The sequence below is a fragment of the Trachemys scripta genome, chromosome 2 (assembly GCF_013100865.1).
Source record: "Trachemys scripta elegans isolate TJP31775 chromosome 2, CAS_Tse_1.0, whole genome shotgun sequence".
Classification (NCBI taxonomy): Eukaryota; Metazoa; Chordata; order Testudines; family Emydidae; genus Trachemys; species Trachemys scripta.
The window spans coordinates 32273113-32295697 of NC_048299.1; the positions used below are offsets into that span (position 1 = coordinate 32273113).

Genomic DNA, 22585 nt, shown 5'->3' on the forward strand with positions numbered 1-22585 from the left:
TGCAAAAGACAGCCTGCAGAAAGTGAGAGTAGTATTGAATATGGCCCCAAGAAAGCTGAGTGATGCTGCTTCTTTTGGGCATGGTTACTCGTTGGAAGGTCCAACTTGGATTTTTGAGCAAGGAAACTGCTTGTTGTTTATCTCTACTGTATTCATGGAAACAAGGCTTTGTGCACATTCTTTGAAAGAAAACAGGATTGCATTATAGAAATACCTGACTCATACAATCAATTTCTCTTTCTAAGAGGGATATCCCAGCATCACGGCCCCCAATATTGGCTACCACATGGGCTAAAAGAGGGGCAAAAATAACATTTTCACCTGTTTAATATTTTAAGTGCTACTTAGAAAAAGAACCATATGAATGCTGATTTTATTCATTGTTATTACTATTAGTCAGGCAATCTTTTTGTTTGTTTGCTGTTTCAGTGTACTTTAATCCCAACAGAGTACTAGCTCCATCCTACACAACTTCAGTACAGTTCCTTCAGATCTACTGTTGAAAAGCACTATATTCATTCTGAGTATTATTATTATCATCACAATTGTCACTAATTGGCATCCTTGCTGGCAGTTTCTAGAGAAGCCAATGGCTCTGGATGGGCCTTGAGACTGAACTGCCCTCTGAACTGTTTGAAGTTCCCTGCAGCGGAGAGGGCAATCAGCATGAAGTGAAAGTAAAGTAGCTGTTGAAAAAGGTCTGCTTGAAAAAGGTCTAATCTAGTGAGGCCGGGAAGGAGAGGTGGATGAGGGAGAGGTGGGTGGGAAGAAGGTGTTTCAATATCTGATTGTCAGCCTCAGCAGTGGCCCTTTTGTCTCTCCCCGTGTTGTAATGCAGAGCGGATCTCGACCAGACACCGAGGAGCTCGCTCCCTCGCTGCTGTTTTCATTTCCCATTGTTGCAGCGGGCCCAGCCCTACCATGTTTGAACCAAAGCCGGTGGAAATGAACGGGGCTGGCAGCTTTCCCTCTGGGGAGAAACTGTGTGAGTGACAGTGGCCACAGGGCTCAGTCTATCAGCCACGGCCCGGCCTTGGAGGGGGAAACCACCCCGCGCCTCCACGCGCACAGCTTCGCCTGGCGCCTGTCCAAGCCAGGAACTCAATCGCCGCGGGGGGGAGGCCCAGCGCAGACTACAACTCCCAGCGTGCAGTGCGACGGGCATTTCGGGGGTGGGTGGGGAAAGCACGGCGGCCTGACGAAAGCGAGGCGAGGAGGAATCCCACAATACCAGGCGGGCTGTGTGGGCTCGCCGCCGCCGCTGTCTCTTTAATGCAAGAGGAAGCGATGCGGAGGGGTGGAAAATGGCAGAGCTGCAGATGCTGCTAGAGGAGGAAATCCCTTCAGGCAAGCGGGCTCTGCTCGAGAGCTACCAGAACCTCACCCGCGTGGCCGACTACTGCGAGAACAACTACATCCAGGTGAGCGCGCCGCGCCGGGCGCCTCGCGGCAGGGCGAGAAGGGAGGCGCTGGTGGCGGGTGCAGGAAGTGGGCAGCGAATGTTGCAACAGCCGGAGAAGCCTCCGAGACACTGTATCGCCCGGCAGTAGCGGCAGCCGCCTCTGCTGAAGCGCTCTGATACCTCCTCCCTTCCCCTTGCCTTTCAACTTTCTAGCCAAATGCCTCTTACCCCCCCCCCCCCGAGCCTGTGTCTGGGAAGGGGGTGACTACTCTGTCAGCTCAGCACAGAGGGTGTGTCTATTTATTTATTTATTTATTGTGACTCACAGCGCCCAGATCTCCCCGGGGTGGGGGAGAGGGTAGATTGTCCATGCCTCTTATGGAGGGCTTGTAAATATGCCTGTTTCAGGCCGAATTCCTCAACCCTCCTCTTCTCTCCCCCCCCCCCCTTGCAGTTTGGCTTTGTAGCTGCTAGTGATATCTTAAAGAATCAAACCAACCATTTAAAAAAAAAAAATCCCTGAAGTGCTGGCTTCGTAGGTCACTTGAAATAGAGACCTAGGCATCACCTTTTTTACCTCTTCGGGGTGTGTTTTCCCTCCCTGTTAGGTGTGTAAAGAGGTGAATTTCAGAAAGGATTTAAGAGTGATGCTGGCAAATACTGAATTCTGGGTAGTGTTGAAATACAAATGACACAAACATAATTCTGCATTTATGTTGTGGGAGGGAGGAGGGACACCCCCCCCCCCAGCATATAACAATCCAAGTGGAAATTGTTTTAATGGCATCTAATTCTCACTAAGACTAAATGAATTACATTCCTGGTATGCTGCACTGGCGATCCTGAATTGTTAAAATTAACAGTTTGCATGTATATAGACAGTAATGTGAAAGCATGATATGGTATTTCAGCATGGCAGTTTCTCCTGAGAGGGCAGGGCAGCTTGCTTCATAATTCAAACATCCTATAGCAATATTTTTAAACCGGGTATCTCAGACAACCTGATCCACTTGTCTTATATTTTTCAATTAATTAGGAGAATTCTTCTACAACTTGTTCATTGTTTCCTAACTTCTTTTTTTAACTCTTTTGTGTGTGTGGTTACTTTAAGTACATTTTTATTTTGGCCTTTAAAAGTATTTTCATAGTAATTATCTATATTAAATCTGAATATAATTGTGTGCATACAGCTGAATTGAAGTAGACACAGAGCTCTCCCAGATGCCCAAATTAGTTCATGGACAAACTTACTTAAGAAAAAGACTATTAAAAATTATGCATTCTAATTTTATGACTCCTCTTTTATAATGTAAATAAACCTATTGACTATAATATACCAATGGCTAGGACTAGCTGTAACCTACACTTAATTTAGTTTTTAATGTCTTAATATTTAGCATTTGTCTGAAACTAGCAGACTGTTTTATTTGTGCAAGTGGAACAATAATTGATGGTTTTACCAAACTTTAAATATCCCTCAATGTCCCTTTGTGAAATTATTCTTTTTCAAAATGTGAGGCAATGCTGTTGATAGTCGAATTAAAATTGAGGTAGCAAATCAGTGTTTGTTTTGGGGAGGATTTATATCCTTTTCACAATCTGAGGCGATGAGGGTTAAACTGTTTTTATTCTTCAGTTACTTGCTCCACCCAAAGAAAGCTGGTTATATAAATGCTTCAAAGAGGCGAGGTTGCATTTGGGTTTACTCATGGGAAATATGACAAACACACTAGTGTGGTAATTGCAGCACATGTTTTGACCTGTCGACTTTTTTTTATATATATATTTCAGGAGAGTTGTGGAGAATCTTTCTGGCATTACATGTTGCTTTCAAATAGTCTTAAACCTTACTGTTTGAAAAAACAAACAAACAAACTTGTCCTCAGTCATTTGAAATCCATCTAACCAAGAATCACCTTAAGAATCAAGGTCGGCTGTATGCAGAATCAGTATATTTTAGTTTGTCCGCATACAGCTGTGTATATCTCTGTCAGAAAGAAGCAGTGTATACTAAGGTGAATAAACAGGAGTTAAGTAGTATTTTGTGGATTACATATCTAGTTTGTATTCTGTGTAGGTTTAGCCCAGTTCATTAAAAGTGGTAAATGAGATGATACTCATCTGATTTTTAGTGCAAAATAGTTTTCCAGCAGTTGTGTAAAGCCATCTGTTCTACAGTTGGAGTAGTGTAGATATAATTACAGTCAGTCTCCTGGAACAGTAGTGTCAATGCGGGTGGGGGGAGGAGGGGTTGCCTCAGGATTAGGGGATGTGACACACAAGGCAGTGTAGAGTTGTGAAAATGGGGAGCTATCAAAACAAAATGTGGTGTTTATCAATTCAATGGTACTTAATACCAACAGTCAGTATTTTTAGAACTAGATAGGTATTGCTCCCAACTGCCCTGGATATCACCAGAAAAAGGTCGAGCCGATCAGGATGAGAGAACTATACATTAAGTACAGTGTTTAAAACTCTTCAAAAATGGGATGCTTTATAATTTGACTTTATGTATGTTTAACTGACTCAAACCAGGCTCTTTGAGATTTCTAACAGAACCATGCCTACTGGTAGCTCTTTCTTTTTTATGAGAACAACATTGTGCTGCTTACTGCAGAAGGTGTTACTCTCTTGCCACCTCCTCTGCATTTTGTACACTCTGTCTGACAGCCTTTTTGACCAAAGCGCACAAATCTTGTTGCAAACACTTTTTTGATGGAAGTTCTCAATTTGATATCTTGCATTGTTCCTTCACTGTGGCAAGAATGTAACCTTTTATAAGATTACTGATTTTTTTCCCCCCCTCTGAAAAGTCTTTTGAAACTGTATGTGTATTAAAAATGCCTGTATGTTTAAGTCTGGAACAATTGAGCTTGATTTCTAGTCCTCCCTCCCCCCCCTTCTCTTCTTCCTACTTTGCCCTCAACAGCTGATGCTAATCTTTGGATGTCAATGCTATAAGGAACTGAGAAATCGCTACTGGCTACCATGTGCAGTGAAACAAACAACAACAAAGCAGAAATCCAGAGAGTAATGTATCTAGTCTACCAGGCCGTGTATATGCTGGTTATCTGATAGGAAGGAAGGAAGAAGAATGCTGTGAGACGGCACTGAAAGGAGCCAATGAGGTTAGGAGACGATTCAAAATACAAAGGAAATTTTAGTGTGGTGACTGTTGGAGAGAGGGGAAAAGACACTGAATGTAGAAGTAGCACCAACTACCTCTTATTATAAATGTTGGAGGATTTTAAAGATTTGATTAGTAGGAAACAATATATAAATAACTACTACATTACTGGTTTTAATTTTTAACTAGATTTAAAATTTATCTTTAAACTTCTGGTTATGCTTGGTGGTGTTAGTGATTTTTCGAAACAGCGAGAAAGGTAGTATCTGATCTAGAACCATGGTTCTCAAACTTTCCAGAGTACTGTACCCCTTTCAGAAGGCTTTGTCTTGCATACCCCAAGTTTCACCTCACTTAAACTACTAGCTTACAAAATCAGACCTAAAAATACAAAAGAATCACTGCATGCTATTACTCAAAAATTGCTTACTTTCTCATTTTTACCATATAATTATAAAATAAATCATGACCTCCAGGTTGAGAGAAACTGAAATACTATATAGAGCAGTATAAAGAAATCATTGTATGAAATTTTAGTTTGTACTGACTTCGCTGGGACTTTTCATGTAGCCTGTTGTAAAACTGGGCAAATATCTAGATGAGTTGATGTGCCCCTCATTGAAACCACTGATCTAGAAGACATGTGGCAAGCTAATAAATGGTTTACAATAATTTTAAAGATGAGGCTTTGATTCTTCAGTTGGCTATGTGATGTCTTGCCTCTCCTTGTGAAAGGAGCTATCTTAATACAAATAGCTGCTTGGGGATCAAATCTTGTTGTTCTTAGTTGCCTAAATTGCCTCTTAGTGTTATGTTGGCATGTGTATTAAAGTGAACAAAACAAATTCCAACATCAGTTTTATGATAGGTAGCATGTTAGAAAAGGAAATATTCACAAGCAAAATAAGTATGCTTTACAATGATGTGCTGTATGAAATGAATGAGGGAGAAGGATTTGGCACTCCTTGGTAAGTCCCAAGCTAGGATTGCCAATTTTCTAATTGCAGAAAACCAAACACCCTGTCCTGCCTCTTCTCTGAGGGCTCACTCCATTTCCCCCTGCTCTGTTGCTCACGCTCCCCCACCCTCACTCACTTTTGCCAGGCTGGGACAGGGGGTTGGGGTGTGGGAGGAATGAGGGCTCCGTCTAGGGGAGCAGGTTCTGGGGTGGGACTGGGGATGAGGGGTTTGAGGTGCAGGAGGGGGCTCCAGGCTGGGACTGAGGGGTTCAGGGTGTGGGAGGGTTCTCCGGGCTGAGACAGAGGGTTGGGATGCAGGAGGGGGTAAGGGTGCCGACTGGGGGTGTGAGCTCTGGGGTTGGACTAGGGCTGAGGGGCTTGGGGTACAGGAGGGGGCTCTGGGCTGGGCCGAGGGGTTGGGAGTGCAGGCTCTGCGGGGGGGGGGTTGGTGTGTGTTTGGGGGGGTTGGGGGTGCAGGCTCTTACATCAGGCAGTTCCCGGAAGCGGATGGTATGTCCCTCTGGCTCCTAGGTGGAGTCATGGTCCCCACAGCTCCCATTGGCCATGGTTCCTGGCCAATGGCAGCTTTGGAGTCGGCATTCTGGGTGGGGGCAGTGCACAGAGACTCCCTGCGCTTAGGGGCCACAGGGATATGCCACTGCTTCTGGGAGCCATGCGGAGCCAGGGCAGGCAGGGAACCTGCCTTAGCCCCACTGACCGGACTTGTAACGGCCCGGTCAGTGGTGCTGACTTGCTCTGCCAGAGTCCCTATTTGTCCGGGCGTTCTGGTAGAAAACCAGATGCCTGGCAACCCTAAAGGGTTTGCTTCATTGCATACTCTTTTCCTCCTTTCTCTTCTCCCCCCCACCCCTGGGGGAAAAAAACAATAATAACCCTCCCCCCTTCAAAAAAGTGTTTTAATTTAACCCAATTTAACTGTAAAAACACAGCAACTAGGGTTAGCAACTTGAGTTCAACTCCAGGATCCCCCTATAGGTTTTAATTTGGCTGCTAACCAGAGTTAAACATTGTTGCCATGTCTTCAGTACTGTTTGAATCTGAGTTAGCTAACCTGAGTTAAGAACACACTTTTTTTTTTTTTTTTGCAGTGAAGGCATAAATTAAAATACAAGCCTCAGTTTTTGATTCTGTTCCCTTTCCCATAATCCTTCATGACTGCAATTAAACTGCAAAAATATTGGTGGCATTGTGTAGTAATTTGGGGATTGTGGTGAAATCCTTCTTTGGCAACACGATATAGAAATAACATACAGAGTTAAAAAATACTCAGAATTAAAACTGTCTAACTCCCCAATTAGAAATACTAGCTTACCATAAATGTTTCAGACAGTTTCTAGTCTGACTGGGCTTTATTGCTTAGATTTAGTGAACATATCTGCAATAACTTGCTTATTGGGTGTGGTGATGAAAAATAGAAATGATATAGGAAGCTATGGTCTTCAGTGTTGTGTTGACATCTTCCTTTGAGTTGCTGCAGTTGATTGCAGTATGAGAACTAATGTAGTGAGTTTCCTTCTGTAATGGATCTATAAAATACTGATTGTAAACGCTGACAACTTAAGTCAAGACGGTGGAACAGTACTTATCTCATGGTCTGGTTAAGTGTAGACAGCTGCATTGTTTACTTCAGTGCTTTTCTGTTAGACTGCTGTGGGAACATCTAGTAATTAAATCAAATGATTTTAAGATCACATTCAGAGCCTATAAACTAATGGCTTGAAATACCATGTGATTCTTGTAAACGATGATTATTCTGGGCTCTTTAATGCTAGGGTCACTTTTTATTTTTGTGAATGGACTCTCTAGCTTTTGAAAGTCAATTGCATAAATAATAAACATGAGACTTTGAGAAGTATGTGCTGAATTGCTTAAATGTGCCTTTTTGGATGTGTTATTTCCTGCTGTAACTTCAAGTGTAGTATGTGGAAACCATAGTTCATGCTAAGCTGACTGAGCTATTCTGGAAGAAAGGCAGAAACAAGGGCATAGTTTTTTAGATTGACCCTTGGAATTCACCCTATTGGAGGAAATTGGAGGTTTCCTTCCTGCTTGGGGGGCGACGGGGGGGGGGGAAGCTGTACAGATCAGATGTCCTATCCTTTTGGTAGGATGTGTATTGATCAAGATGTTCCACAGTTCTTTAGGAAGAAAGTATCTACTGCGTGTCTTTGTTAGTCATCTAACTCTTGTCCTTGTATCTGTGTTCTCTTCTTTTTGTGGGTGACCTCATGCTAGACTTGCTTTGCTTGAAAGAATGGTGGAACATGGCACAGCTTATTTCAGTACAATGACGTTCACTTAGGAGTTTTGATACAGGAAATTACCTGTTTTAAAGGGATAAACTTCTTAAACAATCATTAATACAAATCTTGTACTTTCTGAGAGAACTTCTGAACTACCTTTGAGTTCATAGATTTAGATTCATGTTTTCAAAAATGGTTAAAGGACAAAAGTAAATTGACTGATTATAGACTCTCAAAACGTGTTACAGTAAGACAAAACAAACAATCCACTTTCCATTACACTTAACTGTTCAGCACATATATTATAAAAGACTTGAGAGTCTCAGAACAAGGTGCAATGTCCAAGAAACAACTCCAGGAATCCTTCATGTGGCTTAAATTGAAGTACTTGCATTTTTAAAAAATGCATGTTATACTGTGTGCAAAACATCTTTTTAGAGAGGATAGGAAACAGGACAAAACATTCCTTGCCCAAGTATTAAATGAGAACATAGACTACTATGTCTGTCCTGTAAATAACATATTTGGTGATTTTAAAATATGGATTATTGGCCTAGCAGATGTAATGGCTCTTCTGTCAATGAGAATCTGTTTTTGCAAAACACAGTTGAATACATACAGTTCTAAAGTGGATATGAGCATTATGGCCATAGTGTAGTTTCTTATTAAATATTTAAGTGGTTATTTAGCATGCACAGGAACCACTTTTTCTAAATATAGCATGATCATTTTGTGGGCTTTTTTCTTTGCTTTTTTTTTTTTCTTCTTTTCTTTAAGGAGGACTGGTTCAGAGCATGGACCAGTTATCACAAACTTAAAATGTTTATACTTGCTCTTCTAAATTATTTGAAATGGGGTGGCAAGATTTCCACTTCCGTTCCAGTACTGTCCCATCACCACTTCAGTAGGGGTTATGTCTGTGCTTCTCTATCTAATAATTCTCTACTATTACCAGGCAAAGCAAAATGAATTGGACTCATTTGTCACTGGGGTTAGGGTCTGCTACCTCTGCTGCAGGAGATGCTCTGGAGAGGGGATTTGAAACGCAGAGGCCTAGTAAAAACCTATCAAAGGCTTAGCTTGATACCTTGCTCTCAAGGCTGGAAGGAGCTGGAGCACTGAAGTTGGTGTAGTTGATAGTTCTGAAATCTTGGAGGAAAGAGAAATGCTTAGTGAAAGAGGGAATCAATCCTGCCCTTTACCTCAAGAGCCTGAGGGAAGGACCCTGTGAGGCTCAGAGCCTTTTAGGGTGGGAATGAAACTGGGGTGTGGATTCAGAGTATGAATAAAAAATATTACTTGTGAAAGTTGTGTGGTGAGGCTGAGAGATGTGTGGAAATGGTCTGTTGAGTACCAGCAGAAATAAAATGTGTGGAAGGGGATGGGGGAAGATGTGGGTGACGAATAGAGAAAATGTAGAAGTAAATAACTTAATAAGCATAAACAAAATATGTACCTGTATAATGCCAGTCATTCCAACACTGAAGTTTTATAAGTATTAATTGTTACCTGAGTTCCCCTAAAAACCAACTCAAGGTCACACTTGTATTAGTTTTATTTCGATGTTGGTGTTGGGTCAGGTAGAAAAGAGATGGCGCTTATACTCACACATTCACCGCATTCATACCCTCATGCACCCACACACTTTCACAGGTGGAGTTACCGGAGACAGCATGGAAGCCGAGAAGCCAAAGCGTGGTAGATCTGGTGTGTCTGTGGTCATGAATCCAGGCTGGTGAGCAGGTCAAGGAGCAGCAGCTTGTGTGCATGCCTTCTTCCTTTTTCTGGAACTGAGTGGCTCCTGTCACGTACACTGAGGTTTTTCTTCTGTGTCAGTCACCGAAAAACATTCCCAGACCAATTTCTTTCATGCATACCAGGTTCTTCTTCTTTTCTTTACAGCACCCCATGATTCCCTTCTCAGGGCTGATTACATCAGGCACCCCGGCTCCTGGCTCTTTTCTCCTTTCAGTTCCTCTCCTCTCAATCCCACATACACTCCCTTGTTCACACCCCTTATCTTCCCCACACACTCCCTTGTTCATACTCTCTCTGATTGTGTGATGGGATATTACAAAGCTTGGAAGTTCATACAAGTGGTAACTTGAAAAGGTTACAGAGCTTGCAAAGGTTACAAAACTTAAAAGGCTATGCTAACAATAACTGAAGTTACAAAGTCTGCAAAAAGGTTGCAGAACTTAATGATACAAGTTACAGATCTTACAATTGCATTTGAGCGGAGGCTTTACATAACACTAATGAAATCTACCATTACCCCTTTTTGGTAGGGTGAATTATAATCACGTCACAGATGAATAAGTGGAGGCAGAGAGAGGATAAGAAGCTGAGGTCACGCAGGGACTCACTGGCAGATTTAGGAACAGAATCCACTTGTTCTGACTTAGTACTGTGCTCAGAGGGTTCTCCCCTCCCCTCAATAACCCCCATTACTCTCTCCCTCAGCAGAAATTTTGCATTGCTCTGACTGAAGCATTAACAGACAATGAAATGATACCCCTGGGAAAACACATGCCCCTGAAACTATCATTAAACTCTTTAGCGGTAGTAATTCCTTAGTATCAACAGGAGCCCTCTGAGAATAATTTCTTCTCAACAGTGTGGGCTACAGATATAAACTTGTTACTTTATTGTGTAGGTATTCTAAAAACAGGTAGGTATTTTTAGGTATCTTGGCCCAATTTGCAGTGTATTAGTGAAAATTTTTAAGCCTTCAGTTAGATAACTTCCAAGACTTGTACATCAAAATACTATAACATATATTGATATGAGATGTAATTAGTAACTACTAACATGGTGGCTAGCCTTACAAAAACTTAGTGCAGATGAAAAATCACTATTTATTAAATTCCTATTTGGAGCACTATATTTATTGTGTTTCAGTGATTCTAGTTCAAATCTGTTCCATATATAAGTAAAAAAAAAAAAATGGCTTTTCTAACTGCTAGCTTTGAAAAATTAGCCTGGAATCAGAAAGTTAAATTGGGTTTCTCCTGGCTCATGCCTTCTCAACAATAGTTTTTTTGCAACTGGACCACAGTTAAGAATTCTGTTTGAAGATGTGCCATCCACCTGCTTTTTCATAGCTATGTTGTATCTGCAGAGCCAAACGGGAGTAAAATGTACTACGTATTTTAGTGAAGTAAGTAGAGATGCTTCTCAGTACTTACAGGGAGCAGGCTTATAAAATAAGATGCTAAGTTTACATACATTGAACTCTGGTGTGTATCTATTATTATTTTTGGTGGTCCTAATGCTAGGTGCTGTACAAACACAGAATAAATGAAATCCTTGTCCCCTAGAGCTTGGAGGATAAATTAATATCAGGCTCTATCTCAACTTTGCTGTCCATTTTTAAAACCTTCCATGAATTGATTATAGCCTGCCTCATGGACTGTTTCTTCCTACTCCCCTCCACTTGCTTCCATGAAGTCTTTTCACCATTAATATGAGAGCGTTCTTGGCCATGACTCCTGGAACAGCATTCTTGTATCGAGGCACCTCATTGCTTCTGCGTTTCATTTTAAAATCTCATCTGAAAATATCTTCTCCCTTGCCTATTTCTCTTAATTACTCTCTGCTATTATTTAACTGTAAATCATACTGGGATGGTGTTTAAATTATATGACTGTTTTGCATGGCATCTTTGAGGCAGACTGTTTTTACTATCATGAATTTGAATAATAGCTCATCACATGGGCCAGCAGCTTCTAAAGTGATGTATGTTTAAGTGGTGTAGGGATGAGGCTGGGTCTAGACCTTTGCATGGGAACAACATGACACAAAGGGACCCCGAGGAGCAAACTGAGAGACATGGCATGCTGGTGGAGAGCTTGTTTGTTCATGTACAGCAAAACCTGTACAAAATCACTCTTTATTAGGAAACTTTCCATTTTAAGAGGCAGCTCCATATATTTGGAATATTTTGTGTAAAGGTGGAACAGAATTTACTAGAAATCCATCTTTCTTAGGCAGCTACTCCTTTTTTTGTTGGCCCAAGGGATGGTAGTGACTTAAAAGTAAAACTAGCCTTTATTTCACTTGTTTTGCTATGGAGGATCTGGAAGTAATGATCCTACTCTGGCAGTGGCTTTTCAGGTATAACGTTCTCAAGGAGAGGGGGAGAAGAACAGTATTCCATTTTTGTTTCAGTGGGAAAGTCTTGACAGAATAGAGGGTTGAGACTAATCCAAAAGGGATTTTATGCGATATGGTTCTGGCTCACTTGGATTTCTATTGTGAATCCTTATACCAACTGGGCTGGCTTGGTAGTTTTGAGATGTGAGGCTAAATGTCAGGCTCAGCTAAATAGAGAGGCAACGGATTAATAGGCTTATCCTGGTAAATATCCTGGAGACCTGAATGGTGGGGGACATTTGCAAGTCGGGTTTGGCTGATCCAGTCCTGATAGGGTACTGTTGTTGGATTTCTTTATTTTAATGTTTCTACCTATAGAAGATTGCTATTCCAGAAGTGCTCGGATAACACATTTAGGGGCTCCCTAAAATAACACGGGATACCAGATTTGGTATTTGGGATCCCTTGAATGTCTCTTTAAAACATTACTATAGGGTAGGGCCTTATAAAATTCCCTTGGTGCATTTTCCATTGCAATATGTATTGGAGTCTCTCTGCGCTACACTCTGTTCATTGTTCTTGGAATCTTGAGACTCATTACTGAGGCAGTACAGTTGCCAAGTGGAAGACTTGACTGCATGCTGTCCGAGGCTGAGAGTCTGAAAGAGATGCTTCCTTATTTTTAGAGCCCAGAACTCTTTGAGCATGAGTGCTGGTAAATTCACTATTATTAAAGATATAATTGCAACTTGGGTGCACAGTGGGGTTTCTGGTATTAATGGAAACCATATCACTTGATATGACACAGCTGCTATTCTAGAATTTTATCCCATTCCTTTTTGCTCTTGAACAGCATGACCTTTGTTTTTCTTCGTCAGTGTATAATCAATGAAAGCTCTCTAGCACAGTCCTGTGTGTCTGTGAACCTGTGGTGCATGAACCAGTCAGTTAAAAATAAAGAAATAAATAAAAATTCTGCTCCTTTGTAATTGTTACTAGTGCATAAAGCATGTTAAGATAAACTTTCAGAGTCTTTAAGTACTATTTTGTTCTGAGTGAAGGAGGTCTGAAGAGAAGTCCAACAAATGTGCAGCTATACAGTGTCGAAGGCCTGAGTAAAACAAAACCATAGTTGCTGAGTTTTGTGCAGTTCCATGTGTGACACTTCCTGCTGTTGAGGAAAAAGTTGCTGGTTCTCTTCCCCCCCCGCCCCCCTCCAGTTTCCCCTCCCTTCCCCCAAGCATGGAAGACCATGTGGGGGTTTCCAAGAGCTTTATCCCTCACAGCCCCCAGACATGATGAAGGGTTGGAAGGGAGCCAGTGGGGACCAAGGCAGCTGGTTAACCCAGTACTTCACTGACTGGGAGCCTATGGGGTTGTTGGATAGTTCCTATATGGAAACAAGGAGGTGGGCAGAGTAGCCCGGCAGGAGTTAATGTGTAATAACCTTGGAGGAGTGGGGTAGAGTTTAGAACAGTCTCCTCTTCTCATTTTCTGTTCTCATTGGTCCATGTTCAGTCCCTCAATCTAGAACCTCACTGGCATGGTGATATGACAGATACTGCAATTGAATACCATGTCTTTGGGACCATATTGTATTAAGTTTGAGTGGTATGTATCATTGTTGGCCAGGGATTGCATGCTGCTCCAGTTACCAAGTTCTAAAAGCAGTGGGGCATGATGAAGGCTAGTCAATGAAATGTAAGTGCCTACAGAGCAGTACGCTGCCTGGGGAGGCTTGGATGTAATGGTTCAAGCTGGGTTTTCCAGGGTATGCCCACACTGCAGCTGGGAACAAGCCTCCCAGCCTGGGTAGACTGACTTGCACTAGTGAGGCTCAAGCTGGCATGCTAAACGTAGCTATGTGGATGCTGTGGCTCAGGCTCTGAAGCCAGGTGGGGTGGGTCAGGTGGGCTTGAGAGCCTGAGTTTTCACCACAGATGATTCGTGAGCTAGTGCGAGCCAGGCTCTCACAAGTCTCTGTCCTGGCTGGGAGTCTCTCTCCCAGCTGCAGTAAAGAGACACCCCCAGAGACTGTCAGACAAAGGAAAAGCTTTTAGTATAAAGTGTGTGTGTGTGTGTGTGTGTGTGTGTGTACTGCAGGTGTTAGTGACACCTGGCAGTCTTTTTTTTTTTTTTTTAAACAGAATTCCCTTGTGATGTGTAGGAGTGGGTCAGCATGAGGTAGTCATGAGTGGTTTTGAAAACAGGAAGGTGGGGGGGAGGGAGAGGAGAATGAGCAGAAGATATTAATGGTTTTTAATGGAAATTAACCATAAAAAAAATTTAGAAGAAAAATGACAACTAGAAAATGCTTCCTGTGAATAGGAGGTCTAATTTATACAGTTCTCTACCATAGAAATCTAATTTTGCTAGTCACTTTCAGAAATGACAAGATATAAAACTGGAAAGCAAAGATTTACTTATAAAAGGTGGTTAGGAGAGGGAGTATTGAAATCCTTGCCTGTCAGCTTTGTTTTGTGTATGTTTTTAGTGTTAAGAACTTGTTTTATAGGAATGTCTTTTTTCTCTTTTATATAGTACTTAATTTGTATGTTAATACCACTCAGTGTTTGTTTAGAATGTGCCAGCCTATGATTTGGTTTGATAACATTTTCCATATAATTTATTTTGCTACCAATATAGCTATTTATTCCCAGTCTACAAACACAGCTTTGTAAGCAGGGTTAACAGAGTTTGTAATGGGTTAATTTAATTGTTTAGTACCAGCCTGGCTTGCATCCATTCACATCAAGATAATATTCGCTATCTGTGGTAGCTACCCTTGCCAGCAGCCTAGGCTGGCCTGTCATTGTTTTCCAGTAACTTGTTTGGCGCTCTTCCTCCACCTCTATTGCTTTGTAGGTAGGAACTCCCAGATCTCTTGAGAGGTAGGAATGGCCAGAGTGTGCTGCTCTGTGTGCATGATCTTTGAGCATGCTATAGCCTAATGAGGCGCTACATTGCCATTGCTCAGATTGTAGAGATATTAAGCTAGCAGCATAGTTCCGATGGGTGGCTGACCTGTAGTCCTGGGAGGGGCGGGGGAGAGGGGAAGCTGTTTGTCTGAACACAACTCATCCATGTTTGTAACCAGACAAGTGTCAGACTTGTTACCAGATTTGCCCATTACTTTGGGGTACGCTCATTTATTAGGGTTACTCTTCTGGGGAGGGGGCAGGGTTCTGTAATTCTATCAATGTACTGCTTGTCACCTGTGCTGTCATAGGGAGCTCTACTTCTCCCTTCTGCAAGTCCCCTCCCACTGGAGCGATCCTGCAGGACCTATTTCCCTAGGGCTGGGTTCCTCCAGCCCTAGAACCAGATGAACACACGTATATTAACAGAGCAAGTCTGAGTGGGCTGGGTCAATCAGCACTCTCTAGCTGACCCCTTATATGCCACAGGTACCGCCCTGGAATAGAGTAAGCTTGAGCAGGCTGGGTCAAGCAGCACTTCCAAGCTGCCACCCTTGTATGTCACAGGTTCAGCACGTCCCTATCCCCACTTTCACATTACAGTTGTACTGGTAGTAACCCACTTGATGAGCAAACCCCCCAGTATTTTTGGGTGCTACAGGGATCTTTAGCTTAGATAAGAGGAGTGTTGCTGCAGAGTAAATAGGGAAGCCAAAAGCCTGAGGTAGAAAAGAAAACAGAGAATAAGCTGGGGTCTCACCACTTCATGAAGCTTGAACTGTTTGGGGTTCCCAGGTGCTGTTGGTAGCTCGGGGTCCTAAGTGCTGGAGACAGGCAGAGCCCTCCGCATAATCAGTCAGGAGAAGAGGGAGTCCCAGTGGAACTGATGCAGAGTTTGGATCCATGCATCAGAACACTTACTTGAGCATGGGTAGGGTTATTTTTGTATGGAAACAACAATGGTTCAAGGGAGAACACTAGATTTGTTTATGGGTAAACTGATGACTCAAGGGTTTTCTTTAGGCTAGACAATAGGAGCTGATCACTCCTAGCTATGGGTGGTGGTCCTTCTAGGGAGCTCACAATGCAATTAAGCTGCTTTAGTATTTTGGTAATCAATTGAGGATTCATCACTAGAATTGGTCTGATAACTGCTGAGCTGGGTGTGTGCAGGCATAAGTTCATTAACATCTGGGGCAGAGACCCCCATCATGCAATGCTTCCCTGCTTTTCTGGTCCCAGAATTCAGTGTGGTCCTTGCCTTGGAATCTGTTCTCCATTCTGTATGCTAATGGAGATGCCTCCCTGTCCTATCTTTCTAGCAGATGAGGCTAGGGGAGTTGCCTTAATACTATCACCCTTGTCAGGAGAGGTTTAGTTGTGTCTCCCACCGCCTTTTCATTGTGTCCTGTAAGTCTTTCCTCTGATTGGTTTTGGTTCAAGCAGAGACTGCAGGGGCGGGTGTCCTTCATGAGTCAGACAGGCTGGATACTACGCCCTGGTTCCCCAAGAACACAGAGCTGACTGGTATTGGACTGGTTGCAGAAACATAGTCCTGCTTCAAGTATAGACAGGGCGTTACAGGTGTCTGCCATGGTTAGCGACGCTTGTGTTCTAACACTTTTTGTTGGTGTGGATGGGATAGCACTTTTATAACCATGTGAGGTAGCAGTATGACAGCCTAAGTCAAGCTCTAATGAAAGCTACAGTAACTCCCCACTCAATGTCCTCTTGCTTAACGTTGTTTCAATCTTACATCCCTGCTCGATTACAGAACATGCTCCATTTAAAGTTGTGCAATGCTTGGTTATAACGTTGTTGTTTGGCTGCCTGCTTTGTCCACAGCTGGCAGCCCCCTATCAGCTCCCCTATGCCCCCCACAGTGCCTTCTGCCTGCCGGCAGACCCCCCATGGATTAGCGCCTTCCCCCTCCTCTTCCTGCCTGTGGCAATCAGCTGGCTTGTGGCATTTTCAGGAGGGAGGGGGAGGAATGAGGACTTGGCGCACAGGCTCTCCCTGCCTCCTGAATGCCACAAACCAGCTGATTGTCACAGGCAGGGGGGAGAGGGAGGAGGCTCCTTCCTCTTGCCCCCTGAATGTTGCAAGCCAGCTGATTGCCGCAGGGAGGGGGGAGGAGTGAGTACGTGGCACACCTCTCCCCTCCCTCCTGCCCATGGCAATCAGTAAACCAGAGGATCCCTTAGTGGTTGTGACCAGGCTACCAGGGAAGGCAGACAGTGTGGAGCAGAGGCATTTCAGAGTCAATTGGGTTCTGCAGACTGCCATGGGCCCAGCCTGGTGACCACTGCTAGGAGGCCGCTGCCATCACTTGACTGGAAATTTTGCCTGGGCTTGGGAAGGGGGCTTCACTCAAGTCTGGGTCAGATGGGCAGCTTTGAGGCACCGGTGCACTGAAGGGGTGCCAGATATGGTGGGAGGGGTCAGTATAGCTGTATCCTCATGCTGTCAGAAAGCAACAACATGGTGGAGCAAGTGGAACCTCCCCATCAGTGCAAATGATTTCACTGGGCTCAGCAGCAAGTAAGAGGTGGAGGCGGCTGGGCACCTGGTACCCGCTCCCGACTTGAGTGTGCACATGGGAGGGGATGATAGTGAACTGAGGACACCCAGTTTCCCCACCCAGAACCTGCCTCTCATACAATCCCCCTGCTTCTCAGTCACCCAGCATCCATCCCTTCTTGCATCCTCCCAGGCACCCTCCACACCCTACCTCCTTCTCTCCCCAAAATTGTCAGTTTAGCTGGCTGGGCTATCCCCCTCTTGTCTCCTGTGTTGGGGGTACATAGGAGGGGTGCATGTGGGACAATCTCCAGAGGGAGGCACAGCTTGAAAGGTTTGGGAATCTCTGCTCTAAACTACATTTGCTAAATTTTGTGATCATAAGAGAAAGTGGAGGGAGAGAAGAGGGCTACAGCAAACAAAGATTATGGGCCTGTTCAGTTTTTGTGTTTGCAACTTAGTGTCCTTCCCCCTTTTATGAGAATAAGGCAGGAATGAATAGTAATAATGTTGATTAGAATTGACATCAGTGGTGAGATTTGAGGTAGGAATTGAAGGGGAAGTAATACACTTAGCACAATGGAAAAGGGAGGCTGCCCTGGGCATATGGGCAATGTGATGATGAGTGGCAGAAATCAAAACAGTCATTGCTCTGAGTTGAGAGAGTACACATGTTTATTGGTAGAATAATCATACTTTTCCAGTTACTATTGCATGATATATTTTCTCACTTCATTCTATACACAGATCCCAGTAACCAAAATATCAAGAATTTTATTGTGCCAGTGTGTATTTACTGTTTCTTTGACGTGTCCTCATTTGACTGCAGTTGGCAGGAAGGTACAACTAGAAATTGTGCTACATACTATCTATATAATATAAAAATATTAATATGGGGAGCAATTTATTCCAGAGCCAACAGGACCACCATTTTCTGTATTGGGCAGAAGATGCCATTAACAGAGTAGCTGGCATTGAGACAGTGAGAAAGCAATCGGTCAGTGTCACTTTGTAGATCACTCTCCCATTGGGTGGATCAGGTTGCTGTTGTAATTCAAACAGCCTGGATTACAATGGAACCACTTCTTTAAAAAGGTGACTTACAGTAGAGATCAAAATATCTATTGAATTATTTAAAGAAGAGTAAGATGGTTTCCTGAACATTGTTATGCCAAATTTTGCTCTCCATTGCAATCCCATTAAGATCCATGGCAGAACTATTTGTATATATAGATGTAAACACTGTATTCTGAACCAACAAGAGGTGATGCCATTTTAGATTTGGTATTGGTGAGTAGTTAGGACCTCCTAGAAGAACTGGTTGTAGAGGACAACCTTGGTTTGAGAGATTATGAGCTAATTCAGATTTCCCTAAATGGAAAGGTAAACAAAAATAGGTCTGCAACTAGAATCCTTGATTTCAAAAGGGCTAACTTTAAAAAAAAAAAATAAATAAAATAAAATAAGGGAATTAGCTAAGGAAGTGGACTGGATTGAAGAACTCAAGGATCTGAATGTGGAGGAAGCTTGGAATTACTTTAAGTCAAAGTTGCAGAAACTATCTGAAGCTTTTATCCCAAGCAAGGGGAATAAATTTCTAAGGAAGGTTTGCAAACCAAAACAGGTGATTAAGAAAAAAACGCCTACAAGGAATGGGAAGATGGGATGGATCATCAAGGAACGCTACCTCTTGAAAGTCAGAAAGTGTAGGGATAAAGTGAGAACGGCCAAAAGCCAAACAGGGTTGGACCTTGCAAAGGCAAACCAATAGTAAAAGGTTCTATAGCCATATAAATAAGAAAACAAGGAAAGAAGTAGTGGGACCGCTAAGCACTGAGGATGGGATGGAGATTAAAGATAATCTAGGCATGGCCCAACACCGAAACCAATACTTTGCCTCAGTTTTTAATGAGGCTAAGGAAAAGCTTTGGGTTGGTGGCAGAGGAATAATGGGAGTGAGGATATGGAGATAGAAATTACCACATCTGAGGTGGAAGTCAAACTCAAGCAGCTCAGTGGGACTAAATCAGGGGGCCTGGATAATTAATCTCCATCCAAGAATATTAAAGGAACTGGCACATGAAATTGCAAGCCAGATAGCTTACAGTTTTGTTAAAAATCCTTACTAAGGGGTCTTACCCTATGACTGGAGAATTGTTAATATAGTTCCTATTTTTAAGAAAGTGGAGGGTGTGATTGGGGAAACTACAGGCCTTTTGAGATTAAACTAATTGTATACAAGACCTTTGAACAAATTTTAAAAGTAGTTAAGGACATAGCACTAAACAGTAATTGAGATTAAAATACAACATGGTTTTACAAAAGGTAGATTGTGCCAGACCAACCTGATCTCCTTCTTTGAGAAGATAACTGATTTCTTTCTTTTTTTTTTAAAGACAAATTAGTAGATTTATCTACCTAGATTTCAGTAAGGCATTTGATGCTGTTCCATGTGGGAAACTATTAGTTAAATTAGAGAAGATGGGGATTAATATGAGAATTGAAAAGTGGAAAAGGAACTGGTTAAAGGGGGAGACTTCAGAATGGCTCATTGTAAGGTGAATTGTCAGGCTGGAGGGAGGTTATTGGTTGAGTTCCTCAGGGATCAGTCTTGGAGACCAATTTTATTTATCTTTATTACTGACCTTGGGACAAAAAGTGGGAGTGTGCTAACAAAATTTGCGGACAACATGAAGTTGGGAAGTATTGCCAGTATAGAGGAGGACCAGAATATCATACAGTAACTCCTCACTTAGTCGTCCCAGTTAACTTTGTTTTGTTACGTTGTTGATCAATTAGGGAACATACTCGTTTAAAGTTGTGCAATGCTCCCTTCTAACATTGTTTGGCAGCCGCCTGCTTTGTCCACTGCTTGCAGGAAGAGCAGCCTGTTGGAGCTAGCTGGTGAGGGCTTGGAACCAGGGTGGACCAGCAGCTCCCTGTTCCCCTAAATTCCCTGTGCTGCAGCCACCCAGCCGGCTATCAATTGTTGGCAGTTCATCTGTCCCTCCCCCCACCGCCATGTGCTGCTCCTGCCCTCTGCCTTGGAGCTGCTCCCAGAGACACCTGCTCGCTGTGTGAGGAGGAGGGGCTAATGTCAGGGTGTCCTCCCCCTGCTCCTGCACCCCACTTACCCCTTCTCCATATAGAGCAGGGAGGGGACACAGACCGAGACATAGAGAGCTTGGGGCAGCAGCTGCTCTCAACTTCCTGAGCCACTTATAAAGACAATGCACTTAAGAGTGGGTCAGCTTACTTAAAGGGGCAGTGTGCATCTCTCTCCCCCACACACAACCTGGGTGTCTGTCTGCTATGTCGTCTCCCCTCCCTTGTGTGAGAGGCTACATTAACAACAATGTGTTAACGCTTGAGGGCTCAGCCAAGTGCTAGTTCATCATTTAGCAGCAAGGCATTCCCTGGGAAATATCCCTCCCTCTTCCACCAGCTAACTTCACCACCTCAACCAAGCTTCACAATCATCATAGCTGTGAACAGTATTAAATTGTTTAAAACGTATACTGTGTGTATATCTATATAATATAGCTTTTTGTCTAGTGAAAAAATTTCCCTGGAACCTAACTCTTCCCCCATTTACATTGATTCTCATGGGGAAATTTGATTTGCTTAACATCGTTTCACTTAGTCACATTTTTCAGGAACATAACTGCAACGTTAAGTGAGGAGTTGCTGTACAAGAAGATCTGGAGGTCTTTCTAAACTGGAGTAATAGAAACGAGATGAAATTTAATAGTGCAAAGATGGGCTAAGAACAAGAATGTTTGCTATAAGCTGGGGAAGTATCAGTTGGAAGTGAGAGGAGGGGAAAGACCTGGGTGTGTTTGATGGCTGTCATCCTGTGATCAGCCATGTGGTGCAGTCATGAAAAAGGCTAATGTAGTCCTAGGATGCATCAGGCAAAGTATTTCCGGTAGAGATAGTGAAGTGTTAGTACCATTATACAAAGCACTGGAGAAACCTCATCTTGGAATACTGTGTGCAATTCTGGTCTCCTGTGTTTAAGAAAGGTGAATTCAAAGTGTAACAGGTATAGAGAGGTTACTAGGATGATCAGAGGAATGGAAAACCTACCTTGTGGGGGGAGACTCAAAGAACTTGGCTTCTGTAGCCTAACCAAAAGAAGGTTGAGGGGAGATACGATTGCTCTCTATAAATACATCAGAGGGATAAACACTAGGGAGGGAGAGGAGTTAAGCACCAATGAGGACACAAGAACAAATGGATATAAACTGGCCATCAACAAGTTTAGGCTTGAAATTAGGTGAAGATTTCTAACCATCAGAGGAGTGATGGTATAATACTGCCTATAATGACATGTAGCCGATCTGCGACTGCTCGCACAAGCATCTCCTAACAGCCAGTGATGGGACACTAGATGGGGAGGGCTCTGAGTTATTACAGAGAATTCTTTCCCAGGTATCTGGGTGGTAGACTCTGGGCATATAGACAAGACCCAACTGCCTTATTTGGGGTCACAAAGGAGTCCGTCTCCCTCCCCCTGGGTGCAGGAGGGGGTTTGGGGTGCTGGTTCTGGGATGGGGGTCAGGATTTGGGGTGCAGGCTCTGGGAGGAGGTCAGGGTTGGCTTGCAGGAGGGGGTTTGGGGTGCTGGCTCTGGGAGGGGGGGGTGTCAGGGATGGGGGTTGGGGTGTGGTATCCCGCTGGGCAGCACTTACCTCCAGCGGCTCCTGGTGGGCATAGTAAGCTAAGGCAGAGTCCCTGCCTACCCTGGACCCCCATCGCTCCCGGAAGGGGCCAATGCGGAGCTGCAGGGGCGGCCGTGCTTGCAGTTAGGAGCAGTGCAGGGAGAGAGACCACCAGCTGTGGGAATGTGCTGGCTGCTTCTGGGAGCAGCGTGGGGCTGAGGTAGGCAGGGAGTCTGCCTTAGCAGCAGCCACACTACACCGCCACAGATTGCGATCGACTGGGAGATCCTCTAGGATTGACCAGTCCATGGTGATCAACCAGTTGGTGACCACTGTATTAGATAAAGTCCATTCTCTTCCCCCTTTTCCCTGCCTCCCATGCAAGGGCAGGATATTAATCCCCTGGAGAGGGGACATTGGATAAGAAACAGATATTACACAAGTGTAGTTAACATACTTATGGTATATTAATAGCTTACTTAACAATTAGTCAATTAGTGTCTGCAGCTTTCAAAATCCCTGTTCTCTCGCTTACCCCTTGGGATGGGCAGAAAGTACAGCAAAATGACAAGTTGTCCTCAGAGGAGAGATCACTTTATTTATAGTAGAAAAGTTCAAGTATTTTATTATTCTATTG

At 43.4% G+C, this 22585-nt stretch overlaps 1 protein-coding gene across 9 annotated transcripts in view; it reads left to right on the top strand.

Annotated features, from left to right (window-relative positions):
- The first annotated feature begins 1191 nt into the window (after positions 1–1191).
- Positions 1192–22585, top strand: part of ABI1 (abl interactor 1) — a 119121-nt gene continuing 97727 nt past the window's right edge. For 4 of the 9 annotated variants that reach the window (XM_034760200.1, XM_034760204.1, XM_034760206.1 and 1 more), the window contains exon 1: positions 1194–1421. In XM_034760200.1, the coding sequence (XP_034616091.1) occupies positions 1305–1421 (117 nt within the window). In that variant the 5' untranslated portion in view covers positions 1194–1304. Of the gene's footprint in view, positions 1422–22585 lie in introns of all 9 variants that reach the window. The other 5 variants (XM_034760203.1, XM_034760205.1, XM_034760207.1 and 2 more) reach the window with 3 other exon arrangements.